At 40.7% G+C, this 22,725-nt stretch overlaps 1 protein-coding gene across 1 annotated transcript in view; it reads left to right on the top strand.

Annotated features, from left to right (window-relative positions):
* Positions 1-22,447, top strand: part of aggf1 (angiogenic factor with G patch and FHA domains 1) — a 135,572-nt gene extending 113,125 nt beyond the window's left edge. The window contains exons 13-15 of the mRNA XM_076284922.1: positions 3,278-3,405; positions 4,856-4,955; positions 22,164-22,447. Coding sequence (XP_076141037.1) covers positions 3,278-3,405; positions 4,856-4,955; positions 22,164-22,376 — 441 coding nt within the window. The 3' untranslated portion in view covers positions 22,377-22,447. The remainder of the gene's footprint in view (positions 1-3,277; positions 3,406-4,855; positions 4,956-22,163) is intronic.
* The last annotated feature ends 278 nt before the right edge of the window (positions 22,448-22,725 follow it).

Raw genomic sequence — 22,725 nt, forward strand, 5'->3', positions numbered from 1 at the left:
GCGGCAACCAGAGTTATGATAAAATGTCCAGATTGTGCGTTTTCATGAGTTTTCGATCGTCATATATTTCATTTCCATTCATCACAGAGTTCCCAAAATCACATATAAGGTGTGTTAGAGTGTCTAGTTTCGTAATTTAAAAAAAAGCTAAAAACGTAATATTACGTTTTTGGCACTCAACGCATGGGAAGGAAAAACGTAATATTACGTAATATTTTTGGCACTCAATGACTTAATTTGAGTATTGGGAATGTTCAATGTGCAATTTCCATTGAAAATTTCCCAATACTCAAATTAAGAACCATGTTTATCAAAAATCTTTTATCCCAAGACTTACAACAATCAAGGTACAATAAAGGTACTAGGATATTGTTAGTGCAGCAATAAGTATTTCTCACATAGAATATAATTCAAGAGAAGTCGAGGGAGAACAGGGATAGTCAGGACAGTGAAGAAGGTAGTGGCCAGGTCGGTGTCACCACCTCATCTTCCAAGGCCGCGTCCTCAGGCCACTCTCCCGGTCGCGCAAAGTCCTTCTCCGCCGTGGCCACTGCATTGAGACCCTCTTCAGGCAAGCACTCCTCCCGTAGCCAGGCCCAGGCGACGGCTGGTCTCCTCCCCCAGCTTCTACTGAAGGCCTCTGTAAGCTTTTTAGTGCCCCTTACAAGGGCTCTCTTCGGATCCTTTTACTTGGGCCTCCACCTAGCGGTGAGATCTCCCAGCTCTTCCAGCATTGAAGACACTGTCTCCTCAAGATTCAAAATCAGCTTAATAAGAGTAAGAATGTGACCAAACCATGTTTAAATAGTGATTTTGAATCTTGAAAATGTCAGATATGGACTCAGCATCTCCAGTAACCCCTAAGAACATACTAACATTGTCCATTTTGGCCAAGCAGCTCCTATAATATGATCAATATTATTATGCTAATAATAAGTATGCTAATATATGCTAATTAGCCTGATTATACAAATTACCCAGCATATGTAAATTAGCATCTGGCAGTTTCTGCATGCTGGGGACCCATACTATATATTTCTATCATAAAACTTTGGTGTACTCAACATTTCCGGGTTCACCTTTCTGTCAACTGGACTAATACAAAATACTTTGCCGCAGATACCAGGCCTTTTCTATACATTTTACCAAAGCAAAAACCTCATTTTCAAACCACCAGCACAAAATCTCCCCTTCATATTTCCAAAATATATCAGGATTTTTTAACTGAATTGATTCAAAAAGAGAGTTCCTTAACTCATTGAGTGCCAAAAACGTAATATTACTTTTGTCCTTCCCATGCGTTGAGTGCCAAAAACGTAATATTACGTTTTTAGCTTTTTTTTTTAATTACGAAACTAGACACTCTAACACACCTTATATATGATTTTGGGAACTCTGTGATGAATGGAAATGAAATATATGACGATCGAAAACTCATGAAAACGCACAATCTGGACATTTTATCATAACTCGGTTGCCGCTTTGGGTCGAATCAGTGACGCATTCACGTCAGGTCAAAACCAGGCCATTTTCGTGGGTCTATCACTAGGTGGCAGTCTCGCCAGGTCTCGCTGATCACTTCCCGGAAAGTTTACACAAGTAAGTAACAGGCAACACTTCATATTTCATGAAAGACGCTATATCTCCATTTCTAGAAAAAAAACAGCGACATTTTTTATTTTTTCAAACATTTTGATGAAAACTAGCCACAGTTTAGCTTGGGATTTCTCAGGAACAGAGGCGTGTAGAAATACACGGTTTGCACCCACCGAGAGCCTAAAGTCTCACCTTTTAATCGAGCCATTGTATGTGTTCATAGCTATAACACAGAATATGCGGTGGCTGTACAAAAATCATCAACAATGGTCTAGATTGCTGGCACTCCAGGACAAAGCTCCCGAAAACAGCTTGGCATTCAATGAGTTAAGAACCATGTTTATCAAAAATTAGGCAATGGGTGAGGACGAACTTGATTTTGTTTAAAATCTTATACATTTGAGTTGAGAATAATACATTTGGAGTCATTTTTAACTCTCGTCTGACATTTTAGTCTCATATCAAGACTATCACCAAGACATAGGTTTTCCATCTTAGTAACTGCTAAAATTAGATACATTTTGTCACGGTGTGATGTAGAAACATCAATTCATGCAAAGTATGTTCTTGACTTGATTATTGTAATGCTGTTTTCTGGTCTTCCTGATTGTGCTATTAGTAGTCATTCTGTTCAGAATAGAAGCACATTATTTGGCAGAACTACTTAAACCATTCACACCACCACATCCTCTCCACTCTCTTGATGGTTTCTTGGTTTCTTATCATTGGTTAAGAAAAGCTGGTCACAGAGCATTCACCTACTGTACTCTTTATCTTTGAAATGGCCTTCCATTAAATGTTAAGGAAGTAGCATTAGTTGATCTCTTTGGGCCCTATCATGCACCCGGCGCCAAGCGCAACGCAAAGCTTGTTCATATCTTACACCAAGTTCAGTGATGAACCAGGCGCTCCTCTTCTATTGAACATTGCACCCATGGTTGTGTCAATTAAAAAAATAGGTGTGGTCAGGAGCATGATCCAAAAATCGCTATCTCCCCCTCTAAAATTCATTATGCCGCTGACCAAGACTCATATAAAGCACAGCTGAAGACGCATTGTCACAAGATGTAAGCAGCCCTTGGCAACAAGTCCCAAGCGATTTGTCAACACGATACGCTGTTTGATGTTGCACAGCTTCCTCTTAAAGCAAATGACAGATGTCACTGTCATTGGTTTAAAGGATGTTTAAGGACCGATTAAGAAACATAAGAACAACCAGTTTGAACTATGCGCCTGCTGTCTGATCACAGAATTACGCCATTAGATTAGCGAATGTAGGCTGGACACGCCAGAAACCTTGTGTCTCTGAAAAGGTGTTTCATATCACTAAAACATAGCCCTAAAAACCTAAACTAAACACAAACTTTTACCAGCAACATTGGTGTGGTTGAATATTACAAACTTTTGATTGTCTCTTTTATATAAATATTTGTATATAAAATACTTTGCTTTACTTTTCCTGTATATTTCTGTTTTATTTTTTAAGTGATTTTGCACTATAAATAATACATTAATTATCATGATTTGGATGTTTGGATGCTATTACATTTTTATTGCAACATTTTTTTTTAATTGTTATTATAATTCAAATATTGAAAGTTGCTTTGGATACAAACTAAATACTATAACCATATTACTGTCTGTGATAACGGTCTGTACATACTCTTTGTGTTGGAAACAGAACAGTGACTTTGAGGCCACCAAGGCTCTTAATAACCCTATGTATAAAGATCGGGCTAAGACCAGGAGATGGATTGTTGGCAGTGAGGGAACCTTCTACAGGGATGATTCTCCTTCCTCTTTGCATGTGTGAGTGCCTTTGAAATAGTGTTAATTTCGTCAGACGAGACGAGAGGAAATATGTTCGTCAACAACCTTTTTTTTCATGACTAAGACGAGACGACGACGAGATGGCACTAATGTCCTGAAACACTAACTAAGACTATCTTAAGATGCATTATTGTTGACGAAAAAAGACGAGACTAAAATGTTTTGCATGAAATAAAAACTAAGATAAAATCTCTCTTCATTTTCGTCTACAAAATGAGAAGACAGAATATCTAGCTGTTACATTTTCAAAATATTCCGAATGAGTTCATGCTCCTGTAGGCTAGTCTACGTGCTGTTGCTGCAACCCTGTGGCTGCAACACGAAACTACATGGAACAAGAACACCGGAGATTTCTGCCAGAGTTAAGCTAACTACCTAGCTTTATGACACAATGCTACATACCCAGAAGTTGAAGCTTCTCTCATACAAACTAACATCCCCCAGAATGTCCATACGAAAATGTTTAGCATGTAATGTCACTGATGATGCAAAGTTTGCTAGCAAGTAAGCTAATATGGAAAGTTCGCTAGCAAGTTAGCTATGGATAGATATGGAGAGTTTGTTTGGGGGACCACTTAACTAACCCTAGCTAAAAAAAAAGAAAGATTAGACCTACTTCACCAGTATATTAGTCTACACAATAGGCCTACTCACTGAACCACCTTGCTTATTGTCTTTGCACTTTGCTTATTGTATCAGAGGATTCATATGATTTAAACTGGCATATCTTACATAGACAGTGTTGCAGAACTGTTTGGAGTTACATACAAGTTGGTTCAATATTGCAAACAACTTCTCTATATTATATTTTACCACGTCTGCTCGCGGACCACTTGGGATAGCTTGCGGACCACCACACTTTGAGAAACACTGGTCTACGAATATCATGACAGTGGTCCAGTCAAATCTTTTACTTTCTATGGTCAAATCCCAGCCGAGCTATAATTGTAGCTTGACTTACCTGTGCATGTAAACATACTGACTGACAAAAAATCAGAATGAGTAATTATAACAGACGAGTAGCTCTGTGGACACACAATATTGTTGGAAAATTGAGATGTGTGAAACACTATTTGACTCAAATGGTAATCAGAAATAATTTGTTATAAAAAAAAAGACTAAACTGTTTTGACTAAAACTGACTAAGACTAAGATACCTTTAGTTTTCATTTGACTAAAACTAGACTAAAATGACGAGACTTTTAGTCGACTAAAACTTGACTAACAAAAATGATATTTGAATGATTAAAAATGACAAAGACTAAAAAGGACATTTCGTCACAAGACTAAGACTAAGACTAAATTAAAAATAGGTGACAAAATTAACACTACTTTGAAACACAGTTCCTGGGTATTTTTGCTGTCATTTTACTTTTATTATCTCTTGTGACAACTATACCACACATGTTGCTCCCTACTTTTTTGTCAGTGAAATCAGTGAGGTCAACAAAGGCAGGAAAATCCTGGAGAAGATGGGATGGAAAAGAGGGGAAGGGCTGGGAAAGGACGGTGCTGGAATAAAAGATCCTGTGAGTAAAATAGCCCTGGCTTTTATTACTTTCATGCTGAAATTTTTTATTACTTTCATGCACAAATCTAGTTCATGGTTATATTGTTAAATATATTTAACCAATATTTTAGTCTTATTATTGTGTACCACTGTACCGCCCATGGTAAACCTATTTACATACACGTCGATTACGGGGGGGACGGGTGGGATATGTCCCCACCACTATTTATAATTAGAATTTTGTCCCCACCACTTCTAAAAATGTGCAAACCAATTGCGACCGAAAAAATCCCCACATACTGAAATCATCGAGTCTAAACCATGCGATAGGCGCGCACAATGACATCCTCACAGCATGCACACCTGCTAGATATGTGTGGATCGAGTGTTGCGCGGTTAAGGTTTTTTAACATCCGCACCCACCCGACCCTCCAGTCATGTAATGCTTGCTAGAGTTGACTGTAGCTCGGAATGCAATCGGTTGCCATAGTAGGCTATCCTAAAATCCAGCGATAAAACAAAGCATGAACTCATGAGCGTCGGTCTGCCCTATATGTATATCCTCTGATTGTAATGTTTACAGATAGGCTATCTAGGCGATATTTGTAACATTTATTTTGTATTTGGCCTGTTATAAAATCATGTAGGCCTATTGAACAATTTAAACACATTGTGAACCCCAAAGTTGGAGACATGCATATAGACATTGCTGCAAATTTAAAACCGGATTACTCTGGAATGGCTAACTGTACAGGGGAGTGCTTTAAACTTTAATTAAAACTTTAAACTTTAATTAGGCTACACCTTTGTGTTCGGTAAGGTCTGCTGTTTATTCTGATATATGGTTTATCATGTGTTGAGGGAAAGTTCGCGAAGCCAAGATGAATGGGTAGGGAGACGGGTGCAGAAAATATGATTAAATTAAAGTTAGGCTACTTTTCTCGCGAACCGTTTACCACAACAACTAACCACCAACATCGTTTAAAAGCTGAGAAAAAGCTCTTTCGTGTGATAGATGTGATGTCTGTGATGAATAGGCTACTTCGCAAGTAGTTCAGCAAATTTGGGTGGGACAGAAATACCTTACAGAGCAGCAGATCAGGGCTGGCCATATCGGCTCTGATGTACATTGATATAAATGCATTATCGCTTCACTACCCAAACACGCGAACAAGAAAGAAAAGAAAAAAAGAAACCAATGAGAAACCAAACTTTGAGACGACCCATACTCGCATTAACTGAATCTTATCAACCCGAACTGCGATGTTCCAAACAGAGTGACAGGATGCAATGCCTGATAATCCAGTGCGCCTAGGCCTATTGTTAAACACCTGAAAAATATTAAGCTGCTGTTTTCTTTTCATGACGAGCACTAGGCCTACGTTTGAATGATTTATGACTGAATGAACGTTGCGTTTTTAAGCGCCAGAACTGCTTATCACGTCGTGTGACAAAGTTTACACCAACCATCATCTTCTAATGTAGGCCTATCCTTATGTTCCCTTCCAAATTACTTGTTATTGTCTGAAGACATCTATCGCAAGAATCTAATATTCTAAGCAACAGCAAAGCAAATGCAAGTTAACCAAAGTGCAGTCGGTTCTCCCGCCATGGTTTTGGAAATCACACACCTGCTGCATCTGAAGGCCTACGCCTATCACTCTACACGCCCCTGTTGCACGTCACATTAATAGCTGATGCTGCCTCCCCAAAATTCCGCATCATGTGAACTGATCAGCAGGCCTGCAAATTTTCACCTCGTTTTCAGACACACGTTGCGGCAAAAAGACGTCTCATTTTTTTTTTTGTCGGGTCGGGTCAGGTTCGGGTAGTTAATCAGTGCATATTGAGGGTCGAGTGGGTGCAGATTGACTCTCCTGACGGGTCGGGTGGGTGCGGATGTTAAAAAACCTTAACCGGCGCAACACTACTGTTGAGCATATTGTAATGCAGCGTTGAATGGATGAATAGCTTACATAAGGGTACCCCCACTTTTCAAAACACACTCAAGCTTATTGTTATTGTCCCCACCACTTCTAAAAACAAACTGACGCCCTTGCCTATTTACGGCGATAAACTCGCCCTTACGTAACTGTCTGTCTCGAGGCAGACATTTTTATTGCAACATTTATTTTTTATTGTTATTGTAATTCAAATATTGATATTGCTTTGGATACAAACTAATACTATAACCATATTACTGTCTGTGATAATGGTCTGTACATACATACTCTTTGTGTTGGAAACAGAACAGTGACTTTGAGGCCACCAAGGCTCTTAATAACCCTATGTATAAAGATCGGGCTAAGACCAGGAGATGGATTGTTGGCAGTGAGGGAACCTTGAGGGAATTCAATTGATTTGCTTTTCCAACACAATAAAGATAGCAAGTCTAAATATTCAAATGTACATATTTCTGCAAACTTACATCAGTTGATTGATTCGGATGAGCAGCTTCAAAGGTCAATTTGAAGAATACAGCAGCACATGCCTCATCAGACAGGAATGGTAGAGTCTTGAAGCGTGGATCCAATGATGATGCCAGCCACAGGTTATCCTTCAGTGCTTCATATCTAAATAGAGGAATAAATATCACTTTTACATATATTGTATGAATGCATTGTGTAACTAAACCAAAGTACTAGGCCTAAAGTTAAAGCATACAGATGGAACAGACAGTCATGCAAACACACACACACTGTTATATACAGTCATAGATATAACATACATGTACAGTCTAAAATTACAGAGGTTAAATGGTTGCTCTGGGTAAGAAACTGTCAATTAATCAATCATTGACATGCCAGAGAGAAGTGTGTTTTAAGTTAAAGTTAAATGAGCATACCTTGGATTCAAGTTGTTGTAAATCGCTGTTTTGAGCTCCTTAATCACAGAAGAGTCTTCAGCAGTACATCTCATCTGAATCAAAAGCTGGGACTGCAGTGGTGCAACCATGGACATAGTTGGAGAAGCCTCTTCAGACATAGCTAGCGTGGCTGTCTTCATTGGCCCTAGACTTTTCACATTCACATTTTTCACAGGTTACCTTTACCTTACCTTTACATTACCTGACCGAGCGGCCACAGTTTGTGAGACTGAAGAACTGTCTCTCTGACACTGTGATCAGGAGCACCGGAGCTCCACAGGGAACTGTGCTCTCACCAATCCTGTTTACCCTCTACCACATAGCCTGGGTGTTCCCATGCTGCCTTGCGCGCGATTTGATTCACGCTGCTAAGGCAGCCTGGAGACCATGGAGCAAATTTTCGCCTGAGATAGGGGACCAATCACAGAACAAGGGGGAAAGCAAGACGATGATGAGCTATGCACAGACGCATTTGATAGACATCCGTGGCACCCAATAAACGGATCTGGGCATTTTTTTCAAATACGAGAAAATTAACGCTTGGTTCCCAGACCACGTCTCATTGAGAAGTGGTGGCGCTAGCCAGGCTACTCTACACATCTGACTTCTGTTACAACACTGAGTCATGCCACATGCAGAAGTTCTCTGATGATACTGCAATTGTGGAGTGTATCAGGGACGAACAAGAGGAGGAGTACAGGAGCCTGGTGTAGGACTTTGTGCAATGGTGCAAACTCAACCACCTCAAACTTAACACTTTAAAGACCAAGGAGATGGTGGTGGATTTCCGCAGGTCAAAGCCCGCTCTGCTACCAGTCTCCATTGATGGGGTCAATGTGGAGGTGGTAAACACCTACAAGTATCTGGGCTTACAACTGGACAATAAACTGCACTGGTCAGTCAATACTGAAGCACTCTACAAGAAAGGGCAGAGCAGGCTGTACTTGCTGAGGAGGCTGCGGTCCTTCAATGTCTGCAGTAAGCTCCTCAGGATGTTTTACCAGTCTGTTGTTGCTAGCGTCCTCTTCTATGCTGTGGTATGCTGGGGAGGAAGCACAAAGAAGAAGGATGCCGGGCGACTAAATAGGCTGGTAAGGAAAGCTGGCTCTGTCGTGGGAGCCGAACTGGAGTGCATCACTTCAACTTCAGACAAAAGGACCCTGAACAAACTGATCAGCATATTGGACAATGAATGTCATCATGAATGTCATATCAATAGCACTATTGTTAAGCAGAAGAGCCTTATCAGCTGGAGACTTTGCTCAATGTCATGCACAACTGAGACTGAGGAAGTCATTTGTCCCCAGGGCCATTGAACTGTTCAACGCTTCACTTAAGGGTAGAGGAGAGATAGACTTCTCTGCATAGTCTGTTTACATGCTATATTAGCAGATTTTCACAACCCCTCCCTGGACTGTACTTGATGCTTAATACCGGTAACGCTTTAGAATAACATGTGCTTTTTAGGTATTAACAGTGCATAATAAGCAGTTAACAATTCATTAGTTAACTGTTGTTATCCTTTAATAACATTAACTAACTGTTAATATGCAGCTTGTAAGTGTTAATAAGCAGCCTTTTAATGTGTGTTAAGGTGTTTATTTAATTTTATTTTATTTAATAATTTCCATAATCTTTGTTCAGTGAACACATAAAACAGTTTGTCAGTAGTCTAAAGATATGCCAGCTTTGTATATAGTTTGGTTACCTAGCAACCGAGGCTGAAAGACGATAAGTGGGTGCGTTCAAAGCTCTGGTTCAAAGTTGCAAACATAGGCAAATGTTTGTGATCGATCTGAAACATGTTTCAGTTTGCCTTGAACAGAGGCGAACATTCGTGGTCTGTTGCTGCATTAATTAAACACCACTTTTCCATCAGAAACATATTTGTAAAAAGCATAGCTAGTATAAAATAGAACATCGGAATATAGAATCAAAATGAACATTTTCATCAGCAGTACAGGAACAGTAGTGTAGCTCAACAAGTAGCGATGCACTCTCTGACGCAGGAGACCGGGGTTCAATTCCTGCTCACTGCAGCAACTTTGAATTTTTTCACAGCTAAATCAAGCTAGATAGATAGATACAGTATATAGTGAGATAGAAGGTTGGGCTTGTGGAACTATAGGCTACATGGTCCTCACTTTAGATTGGGGGGGGGAGGGGCTGCAAAATTTACTACAAATAGGTAAGAAAGGTCTTATAAGCGTATTAGTTATCCACCTCTTTGTCTTATACACCATTAACAATCATTAACAAGCTGCTTGTTAACACTTACAACTGTTAACAAATATGCTTGTAAGTAACTTAAAAGACTGCTTATTAACACTTACAAGCTGCATGTTAACCCTTAGAACCCGATTGACGCAAAGTGCGTCAAAAAACACACCCTTTCTTCTCTGTTACATTGCTCCGGAATGGTTCATCGCAGCGAGATGAAATCTTTATTGCACGACAGAGCAGAAGTGGGGCTTTCCAACGAGACTACACACTTGTCTGTACGATCAAGTATGAAAATTTAAAAAAATCATGAAATTAAATCAAATTGCATCATATTTACAGTCTATACTTCTCTGCGTTCACCTGCACACACATTACTCTAGTTTGAATTACTCGCGAACCCGTGATCGCATCGATATGGCAAGTATATCAGATGAAAGAGGGGGCACAGGGCTATCCATTGGTACCATGTTTATCGATCCTTCTGGCTTATAAAACCAGACGAAGTGACTGCAAAATAATAACAGTCATGTACACAAACCAACGCTGCACACTCATTACTCTGGTTTGAATTACTCGTGGACCCGTGATCGCATAGATATGCCACGCATGTCAGATGAAAGAGGAGACTCAGAGCTATCATTTGATACCAAGTACATCCTTCTGGGTTATAAAACAGACGAAGTGACAGCAAAATAATAACTTCATATAGCTGGACTTACCCCACGTTTTTGTCTGTTCTTGTGGCAAAGCATGTTTATAATCCAATGCTATCATGTGTTTCTCTATGGCAAAGCATGTTCATATTCCGGTTTTGTGATCCTAGCTAATTCCTGCATGGCATCCAATTCAAGGCTCACATTGCATCCCAATTTGTTCAACAAATAAACACCTTTTTTGCCTTTACTTTGTTCATGGCAATGCAGTAAAGAGTTGAGAATTATTATGACTGCATACACACAGGCACGCAGGCTAACACGCAACCTCGGGTCAAGTCAGGTCAGATCAGTTCGTGTCACAGATATGGAGCGCAGAAAGGTCATTTTTCATCACTAAATAAAAAATGGCATTTATTTCCGTAAATCACACAGCAAATATTTCTGTAAATTGCTCAGCCCCAGAGTATCCTTCCAACATGGCAATTATATTGCCCGATTCAGGACAGTCTGCCCTACACACACATGAAATGCATGTAGAGCTGTGAGCTTGCTGTGGTGAGATACATGTCGAAATATAATAATTTTTATAATACACTTTTTATATTTTAATTCTTTAAAAATCAAAATAAAATCAATGCTAGTATTAATACATGAAATGATGGCAGATCTGAATAGCCTAAACTCTCCTGAAAAAAACAATATATAATATATGTGTGTGGCACTTACAATGACCAGAATAAATCCTTATGAATAAAGGTAGTGAAAATGCCCTAAAAACAGCTTAGGGTTCTAAGGGTTAACAGTTAGTTAATGTTATTAAAGGATAATCAGTTAACTCACTGTTAGTAATGAATTGTTAACTGCTTATTATGCACTGTTAATACCTAATAAGCACATGTTATTCTAAAGTGTTACCTTAATACATTATACTCAATACTTGACCAATGGCTGTAACCCTTTTACCTCAACCTATTCTTGCACTGACATAGTTTTGTTATATTATCTTGTCTACATTATACAGTATTCTCTTATATGTCCATATTACTATCCCCACCCTTTCAACTGTATATTGCATCTTGCTTGTGTCTGTTGAGGGGTCCACGACCATGGCACCCTTGACAGGGACAACAAGGAAGCGATCATCCTCAGCTGCACTCTGAATTACAGGATCAGGATGCTTGATCATCCTTAAGCATCCTTAAGCGCACTACAGTGGGCATCGCTTTCAAATGGCCACTTCAGTCGCGCATTACGAGGCGTGAAGCTGCGTGAAGCTTTAGTACCACTTTCAGCCACTGTGCGTCGCTCTGCCACTGTACATCGCTCTGCCTGCCGCCCCTTCTGAAAAAGCTCGATTTACCTCGATTTAGGCTACTTGGGTATGGCTTAAGGCTTGACTACACGGTGGTAACGGAAATCGAAATTTGCTGTCTACATTATTGTCAGTGTTGGGTTAACGCAACTACGCAAATCAAAACAGTGGTGTGATAATTGAGCCAGTAGAGAAATAACTGTTCAGAATTAATCTGTAGCCTTGGGTAGGCTTATGCGACGTTTTTAACAGGCTACGCTATAGAGGCTTAGACAACTATGACCCACGTTTTGGTTTCGTAAATTAATTTGCCCTACTTCTTGACTGCAATGTAGTCAATTGACTGCTTGACATGTCATTTTTATTTTTCTGTACAATAAACAAATACATCTGCTTTATGCCGCAGAATTACATTCATATTTGGAACTTACATAGTCCAATGCATCGTTACACTACGTTAGTGTTTCCCAAAACCATAGTAGCAACGAACATTTGCAACCACTATCGTAAAGTTGTGTAGTTACAACTACACCTCTCGACCTGTGGTAGAATGCTAGTAGAAGCATAGTTCCAGGGATCTTCATGTCAAAGACGTCACTGACGCCAGTTATTTGTTTGCAAATTAATAATTATAAATATATTTTGGTTTCTAATTGATATTTACACTTCTAACCACCATACATCCATATTTTAAAATGCCCAAGGCAGAAAATACATAAATTAAAAGTCAATTTGCAGCCATGTGCACGTAAGTAAAAGTCACACACCTGCAGATAATAATAAGGTGGTGCGCACTTTTTGACGAGTCAGCTGAGAATATGTAGCCTTTGATTTACATGGAGGGGGGGGGGTCCTTGTTAGTTTGCGCAAACCAAGCCAAGAAGGCTGATTCTGATTTTGATAATATGATCTGCACAAAACATAAACTTAGGTAAACAACGATGTCAATATTGTTGTCAAAATCTTAACCCAGATTCGAACTCTTGGACAGGGGACTGGTAACTGCTGTGCAACGGCGGCTGTCATCTGCCGGCCTTAACACAATGCGCCACAGAAGTATGTGCAGGTGCCCGTTCACGTGCTACTAAACGTCATTAACCACCTTAGTCCAGACTACTGAAGTTTGGAAACTATCATGGTCCAAACTTACAGTACTATGTAAGTACAACAGTTTTGGGAAACAGTCGTAACTTACATGTTGGTTAGTTGAACGATGCATCCTGTTAGTAAAAAAACTAACCTCCGTAGTTGTACGGGAAACGCACCCCAAATCAGCTTGTAGGCCATTAGCAATCTGTTTATTTTATTTTATGAAGCCTACACAGTAGATCACATGCCACATTCTCACTTGCAATAGCCATTGGTCAAGTATTGAGTATAAATCAATTAAGATAGTACCCTATACAAAAAGTACTTCATACTATCATAAAAATTTGTTAAAACGAATAGCATTTTGCAACTTGACAAAACACTGGATTAAATATCGTAGGCACAGGAGAAAACGTGTACATCCATTGGCCCGTGGGGAGATCACATGCCAGTTGCCTCTCCCTTCAGTGCTATGACTCGTTCGGCTGTGAGCTTGTTTCGCCAAAAAAAAACTATTGCAGATATCAATGCGTCTTTGTTCATGGGTTTGGCCTCACAGCAGAGGCTTAGACAACTATGACCCACGTTTTGGTTTCGTAATTTGCCCTACTTATTGACTGCAATGTAGTAGTTGACTGCTTGACAGGTTATTTTTATTTTTCTGTACAATAAACAAATACATCTGCTTTATGCCGCAGAATTACGCACTTGGCCAGCCTATAGAACGGGCACATTTTGGAGAGAATAGAGAATGTACGCACACAAGAATCTGTAGGCTATTTGTGGCTGGTTACCAGCAAACAATGTTTAATGCATTAACTCAAGATGTCAAACATTTTCTAAACAATACAAACAGAAAGGATGCAGCAGGCAGCAAATGTAGAAGAGTAATTTCCAGTGGAAGAACAAAATGCTGAATGAAGCCCAAAGATATGAAGGCATATTGTGGGGCAGCCATGGCCCACTGGTTAGCACTCTGGACTTGTAACCGGAGGACCAGTGGGCCGCGGCTGAAGTGCCCTTGAGCAAGGCACCTAACCCCTCACTGCTCCCTGAGCGCCGCCATTGTAGCAGGCAGCTCACTGCGCCGGGATTAGTGTGTGCTTCACCTCACTGTGTGTTCACTGTGTGCTGTTTGTGTTTCACTAATTCACCGATTGGGTTAAATGCAGAGACCAAATTTCCCTCACGGGATCAAAAAAGTATATATACTTATACTTATACTTATATCTGGCAAGTTGTTATTTTTTGAAGACGTAAATGGTTGGGCTATAGGCCTAGTTTGCAAGAAGGAGACATAAAGCGTGAGCATGCCACACTATCCACAGCTGTGGTAGCAGGGGGTAGGAGGATTACTGTTAGCGCAGGATTTATATAAAATTCTTCAACAGAAGGCCTGCCTCGAATGCAGGCTTGCCCAAAAAAAGGCCTGTGGTTTGCACAGCCTACAGTAAGTAGGTCTTAGTGAGTTAGGAGTCCTCTAGACTTCTTTTCAGCTGTCTCAGAGGTGGAAAGTTGCGTTCGTTGGGGGCAGGGTCGGATTAACAATTCATAGACCCTTGGGAACAAATGTCTGATGGCCCCCCCTGCCCCCCAGCCAACGTGAATCGGGCGGTCAGTTAATAGGCCTATCGTGAAGATTTGTATTGCCATTTAAGGCCCGAGCGCATCTGTGAGGCCAAGCCTCACCAAGTAGCCCGTTTGTTTACAACTAACATTACATTTAATTAAAATGCTTATAGGCTATGCCGAAATAGTTTCAACATTTTGAATATCAGTGTCGGGTGAATTAGGAAATGCCTTATGGCTGAAAGCTGCTTGGGATCCCCCCTGTCAAGCAATAACCATACAAAAAGTTGACATGATGCGCGTCACTGACATAATGCGCAAATAATATCTTATATATGACAGCAACATATCCAATCACATTATGAGAGATGCTGAATTTAACATAAACTGCGATGTTTGATTTTAAATTAATGTAAATTTAGCCGGGACTGTAAGCTGGCACACGTGGGTGCTCAATGTTTTCAGTGGGTGCCCGAGAGACAGAGCACCCACGGTATCGGCGCCTATGACAAGGCGTATCTCGCGGTTGCATCCATTACAAACAAACATGCAATGTGAACGTCTGGGATTGGGGAGAGCACTAAATGCTCTTCTGAATAAGCACGAAGTCAAGCCTTTAAATGAAAATAATCAAATTTAATAATAATTAATACATTTAATAATCAAAAAAATAAATGCTAATGAAGTAAACTTGTGACCATCAAAAATAGTTTATCGCCTGTAACTCCGTGATAACAGGACGTAACAGGAAGGCATTTGGCTGAGCAACGGAGGTTAATATGCTCTATATTTTGTCCAAATGATGTCTGTCTATCATCGTTGCACTCGGAGAAAACCAGAATGTTTAATTTGTCCAGTGTTTCTTCTACGGCTGCAAACGGGATTCACTCGCCGTTAACCAAATATTTCTTTATTAGGGCAGGGCAGGCATATTTCTGGCTATTAAATTATTTCTAAACCAGTCTGCTAAAGTCTGTAGTGAAGTCTGTGTAGGGTTTTCCAGCTCCATTTCTTTTTACAAGACACCCTGCTCACTTGAGACCTTTGCCGGTTGTTGCAGCGTCACTGGAAAAATATAAATTAAAGTCGTGTGATGCCGCGTGAAGCACTGCCCACTGTATGTTGATACTTGATATTTGATTTAGTTTATATTATATTATATTTAGTACTTTTTTTGCTGTAAGTGCATGTTGTGTGTAAAGTCTATTTGCTACTGAGACCTTGAATTTCCCCTTGGGGATTAATAAAGTATCTATCTATCTATCTATCTATCTATCTATCTATCTATCTAAGTGACTAGTTAAAAGCAGGGATGAATTAGTGAACAGGCCTACCAGGCCCAGGGTCCTAGGTGCTCTGGTGCTCTACACAAAGATGCTACTGTAATATAGGTTTGTATTGGGTTTGTTCATCTCATGTCTGAATGATGTCCATTTATATCCACAAAAGTCACTAGAATCTATCATCTAAGGGACTATTTATCAAAATCTTCTCCCAGGGGAGCACACCCCTGGATCTTGCCTGACAATTATATTAATCAGGGCATATATCTTGGCTTAGGGGCCCGCTTACCTCCCAGGGAAAAAAGTTCAGGCTCAGGATTTTTTTCTACTATCACCCCTGTTACTATGTCTCAATTAAATTTAATCTAAAATGCCCCCCTCCCCTTCCTCTGCCTTTGGTGCTTCCCTACCTTCTTGCCATAATGTATATCCTTAGCAATGTATAGATGCATCATATTGGGTCTTGCAATGTCCACAAGAAATAGAATATTCATGTTGTTTTATCCAATATACATTGTGCAGATGTATAGTCCATCTTATACACACCTATTGAATCAACAAAAAATACAAAAATGGAGACTTTAGTATAATTATTCCATATTGAGTGTTACCTTTCATTTGAGACCATGATTATGCTTCTACATTGCAAAAAATGAAATCTAACCAAGTGTTATTAATCTTATATTAAGATCAAAAAATCTATTTGGTATTTTTTTTAGTATTCTCAAAAGATAATTTTGATTCTTTCAGATACATATTCATGATTCAATGCTAGGACACATCATCAGTGATGTTACCTGAGGTCTTTGGGTGTTTCAGGTTTTTCAAACATCATACACCCTCACTCATGCGACCCAACCGGGGCTGATCAAACCCTGGCCTGTGCCCTAGCATCAACCTCTTAGCACCAGTCTCACTAGCAGTCTCTCTCCCATTAAGCCGAGTGTGGTGTATGCCTTGCATAGTGACTGGACTGCAAAGCCTCGACAACCGATCTCCACGGGCCAACACTTGGCTCTCCAGCTTCTGCTCTGGCAACTGGCCTTTAGCTCCTCATACTTCTCCCTCTTCCGTTTATCCGTTCCTCCCATGGTACGGTGAGCTTGAGCATGAGGACCTGCTTTGATGAGTCAGACCACAGAACGATGTCTGGCCGCAACCTCGTCTGTCTGATATGGGATGGGAAGCACAGCTGTTTGCCTAGGTCTGCCTCCATTGGATGAGGAACTTAATGCTGTGTGGATGCATCTTCCAGAGATCATTCCATGTGACCTTGCGCTCCATCACTTGCTCCCATTTGGTCCAGGCACCTTGTTGTCTCATCGCTACTGCTCTCCCCGTCCTCATCTTCCACTGCTGCTTTGATCTCCTCTTGGATCAACTGTCTTTGCTCCTTTCCTTGTGCTTTGTGAAATCTGGGAACTTCCAGGCTTCCAAGGCCAGCTCTTTCCCTGGCGATAGCTCCCACCAGCACTTTATGGCGCAACCGCACTTCTCTTACTCGCAAGACTTTGAACTCCTCCTCAATGGATTTGAGGGGGAGCCTCAGTTTGCAGCTGTTCCCATACAGAGCAATGCTGTTGATGTTTCTCGGTAGTCCCAGCCATCTTCTCAGGAACCGGCTGACTACCCTCTCCAATTCAGTGACCGTAGAAATTGGGAATTCATAGAGCAGCAGTGGCCAGAGGATCCTTGGTACTATGCCGTGTTGGTATATCCATGCTTTGAACCGCCCTGGGAGGCCAGTCCTGTCAACCTCTTTCAACCATTGCTCACTGGTGTTTTTGATTGCTGCCTTGTCCCTGAGTGTGGCATCAAATGTTTTCCCAAGGCTTTTGATGGGGTGTTCTGTGATGGTTGGAATTTGGATGTCCTCTATTGATTTCTCAATAACTCTCCCCTTCTTCAGCACAACAGATCTTGATTTTGCTGGCTTGAAAGACATCCTGGCCCACTTCATCAGACTCTCAAGCCCCTTCAGAATCCACCTAGGACCAGGCATTGATTCTGTTGTAACCGTCAGGTCGTCCATGAAGGCTTGTGGATCCCAGATCTTAATTTTGGGCACCAGCACTCCAGCAGATTTAACCAACATGTTCTTTGCCAGGGCAAACAGGATGACTGAAATGGTGCAGCCTGTAATGATGCCAACTTCAAACCTGCACCAGTCCGATGTTATCGGTCCTGTTCTGACTCTGAAATGGAATCCGTTGTAATAAGTCTTCTGATACTATATGGAACATAATGCTTCTGCAGTTGTCATTGTCTGCAGTCTCATTTCCACATCACCCTGGCTATTGATTCCAACATCAGGTCCACATCCTCATCAAATCCCTGCCATTGTGCTGTCTGGCTGGCCTTAGGCCATCTGATCCGCACTGTCTGTGATGGTATTCAAGGTGGCACAGTTTGCTGCATATGGAGGCTCTGTGTACTGTGTGGTGCTTCCTGACCCTGCTCCTCTGTCTCATCAGATTGGGAATCTGCGCATTGTGGTGCTGTCTGCTGCTCCTTGCATCTCAACTTTGACTGGTGAATTTTCAGACCTCTCTGGTTCTTACACATCTTGCCACAGATGCACTGAATACTCGTTGTCGATACTGCATTGTCCTGGGTCGTGAGCCTTGTGTCCCTCAATCTGGGATTTTCACTACCTTTGTTCATAAGGATTTATTCTGGTCATTGTAAGTGCCACACACACATATTATATATAGTTTTTTGATTTTTTGATTTTATTTTGATTTTTAAAGAATTAAAATATAAAAAGCGTATTATAAAAATTATTATATTTCGACATGTATCTCACCACAGCAAGCTCATAGCTCTACATGCATTTCATGTGTGTGTAGGGCAGACTGTCCTGAATCGGGCAATATAATTGCCATGTTGGAGGGATACCTTGGGGCTGAGCAATTTACAGAAATATGTGGTGTGTGATTTACAGAAATAAATGCCATTTTTTATTTAGTGATGAAAAATGACCTTTTCTGCGCTCCATATCTGTGACACGAACTGATCTGACCTGACCCGAGGTTGCGTGTTAGCCTGCTTGCCTATGGTGTAATGATTCTCAACTTTTTACTGGATTGAAGCTATATGAAGTTATTATTTTGCTTCGTCTGCTTTATAACCCAGAAGGATGTGCTTGGTATCAAATGATAGCTCTGAGTGTCCTCTTTCATCTGACATGCGTGGCATATCTATCCGATCACGGGTCCGCGAGTAATTCAAACGAGAGTAATGGGTGTGCAGCGTTGGTTTGTGTACATGACGTTATTATTTTGCAGTCACTTCGTCTGTTTTTATAAGCCAGAAAGATCGATAAACATGGTACTAATGGATAGCCCTGTGTCCCCTCTTTCATCTGATATGCTTGCCATATCGATGCGATCACGGGTTCGTGAGTAATTCAAACGAGAGTAATGGGTGCGCAGGTGAACGCAGAGAAGTATAGACTTATGATGATGCAATTTGATTTAATTTCATGATTTTTTTTAATTTTCATACTTGATCGTACAGACAAGTGTGTAGTCTCTTTGGAAAGCCCCACTTCTGCTCTGTCACGCAATAAAGGTTTCATCTCGCTGCGATGAACAGTTCGGGAGCAATGTAACAGAGAAGAAAGGGTGTGTTTTTTGACGCACTTTGTGTCAATCGGGTTCTAAGGGTTAAGAAAGTTAGATCTTCGCCAATATCAATACCATTAATTTTAAAGGGATGATAGAAACCAAACCGAATTTACCTCAGCATATTGAATAACGGCAGTTCGGTATGTAAAATAGATAGATGATAGATAGATAGATAGATACTTTATTGATCCCCAGGGGAAATTCAAGGTCTCAGCAGCATACAGACAACACATACACATTCTTTAACAGCAGAAAAAGTAATTAAAGTATATAATATAAAAACACAACTAAGCAATAAGGACAGTAGAAGATAAAGAATATACTAAATATACTAAATTACTAATTATACTAACTAACACTTAATCTAAATCAATTCTAAAAACAGCATCCACATAGTGGTGATTAATCAATCAGAGGCAGGGACTGAGCCTGTGATTCTCTGTGCATAGTAAGGTAAGGTAAGGTGCTCTGTGTGAATGAGTGTCATGGTGATAGTGCAATGGTGATAGTGGTCATGGTGATAGTGCAAATGAGTAAGTCCAACAGTGCAACAATGCAGAAATAAAGTCTATATATCTATATATTTAACTATTTCAAGAAAGGTATAAGTGTGGCCACAGTTCGGCTGTGGCATGGAGGGAGGGGTTATGCATATGTGCTAATGTGCTAATATAGCACGCAAACAGTGAGGCAGAAAGACAGTGGTAAAAGTGGCTAGTGGACAGACAGTATCCAAACATGGAGGGGGTGAAGAGGCAGACAGACTATGAGAAGTCTAAGAGAAATAAACATACAGGGAATTTCAAAATCCCATTGTCACTCCTTCATATGGAAATCTCACAACTTGAAAATGCTGTAAAACGGGCGAATCTCAATGAAGCTCAAAACTGACGTACATTTTATGTACCTTTGTACCGCTCCTGAAAATAACATACACACCAGCCTACTTCCAGCTTTACGCTCCCTTACCGTTAGTTCGATGACACCGGACTTCAGTATGCTAGCTGATCTGTATTTGCAGACAAACATTATTTGTTTGGCTAAAAAGCTTGGATTGGATTTTGTTAAAGTACGCGAGAAATAGACACTGTACATTCTAAAAAAGCCTTTATTGTAATCCCAAAACACGTATCAAATGTTGTGTAAGTATTTGATGTTTGTAAGTTAGCAAGCTACAGTAGCAAGCTAACTACACTCCACTGTTTTGAATGGACACGTCTTGTGAATCCAAACATCTTTATGATAACCTAAGACTAGCAGTGCATTCAAAATAAAACTTTTTACAATAGAGTTCCCTGTGAATTTTACACCCTGTGCAGTGCGTATGGAATAGGGAATACAGCGCAAGGACCCTTGAGATCGGAATTCAACCTTAGCTAACATGCCCATTGATACTGTCTGGAGTTAGGCTTGCAATGAATGCTAAGTGCTGTTCTCATAATGTCACTTGGACCTAGGGTTGAGTATTGCTTTCAAGTTTATCCAGTGTAGGCGTCTTGCCATAAGGTTTGTTAAAATGGCTTGCCATGGAACTGCCAGGTCATGGACAACGGCATTTGCATGTAACCTAATGTAACGTTGAGGAACTCTGCTTTCAAGTTCATTCAGTGTGTTCCCAAATGCTTCAAGAAATTTGATGTCTTCCCCCATAACATGCAATAGTTTTAAACATGTTACATATGCTGGTGGTGAGGTGTTTCGATTTCCAGCGCTAGTAGGCATTTTAACAGCAACTAAAAAAATATATTAAAGAAATATATATATACAGTTAGGCTCATAAGTTTTTGAACCCATGCTAAAGTTGACTAAAAAGAGGAATATAAAATCATCTTTTGGAAATTGATCTTAATGCCTTGTTCCCTTGGTTCCCTCCCGGATGAGCGGACTTTACAGATGTAAACAAATCCATGTGGGACTGCTTGGTTCAGGTGGAAGAAATCATTGCTCTGCTGCCATGTTTCCACGAGGCATAGAAAGTCCAGTTTATGGTCCACAATGAAGTCGCTGACGAGAGAAGCTTTGTTGGTGAGGGATCTTATGTTGAACAATCCAGTTTTCAGTTGGTTTGACTCACTGTGCACATCCGATCTGGGCAGACGGGCAAGCACAGTATGGTCAACTTGTCGATCAGGCTTCAAATGACCGCGATCAACAGTCCAGAGACAGGGGATTATTTTGCCATCCTTGCAAGCCATGCAGATTTTGTTGCAACGAGATCCTTGGTGGACATACTTTGGATGTCGGAGAATGTTGCGTTGACACAGAAGCTCCGCAGAAGGTGCATAGTTCCCCCATAGCCTGTAAAGTTCACTTATTAAATATTTCCTCATCCTTACTCCAGCAGATGAGGCCGGTGCATGAATTTGTTGTGGGTAAGTAGGCCTAGTCCTAGAGGGCTTTTGGCTTAGGCTAGGCTACTGCGGTGAAGTTTACTTGCATCCTCCGGTCAAAGACGCAGGTCAGGCATGTCAGACGTCAACCCCATATAAAAACAAGCACGAAACAACCCCCCCCCCCCCCCCCGGAAAGAGCAATGGCCCCTTAAATGTCTGTGCACGTCCCTGCTCTTAGATCTAATCCTTCTTTCTGTGGTGTCTTAGATCCAACTACAGGTACGGAAGGCTCAGTCTGGACTTGGCTCCTCTATGTCTGTGGTTGTGGATTATGCATCTTTGTCTTCAACCAAGACCCATGAAAAGTGGAGGAAAGCCCAGGAGCGCTTTGCGGAGACTTGTCAACCACCTCCTCTGACTTCTAACGCAGTTGAAGACAAATCATTCAAAGCCTGGGTAAAAGGGGAGTCCACAGACTGACTGCAGAATATGGTTGTTCTTTCTTGTATGTGCAAGTTAAATTCATAATAAAATTAGCCAGTTGCAACTGTTATTGCAGTCTTTTCATGTGGTTTCTACAAAATGCCTGTATGATGATCATCCTTTAATTTGTGAAAGATACAGTATCTATATAATTTTATTGTAATGACAAAACACAAATGACTGAGTAGATCACTTTATATTGAGGTATGCCTAGGTCAAACTAAATTGTGACGCCTTTGGCACTTAATATAGGAATATTCCTGATGCTTGTTAAACGACGCAAAAACGTCCCCCCCCCCCCCTCATGTTCACCTTGAGTAGTTTAACAAGCCTACCAACTTTGGTG

Source organism: Alosa pseudoharengus, unplaced genomic scaffold (assembly GCF_046254945.1).
Source record: "Alosa pseudoharengus isolate Yale_2024_CS ecotype anadromous, Long Island Sound unplaced genomic scaffold, YU_APseudo_1.1 YU_APseudo_1.1_scf_14, whole genome shotgun sequence".
Taxonomy (NCBI): domain Eukaryota; kingdom Metazoa; phylum Chordata; class Actinopteri; order Clupeiformes; family Clupeidae; genus Alosa; species Alosa pseudoharengus.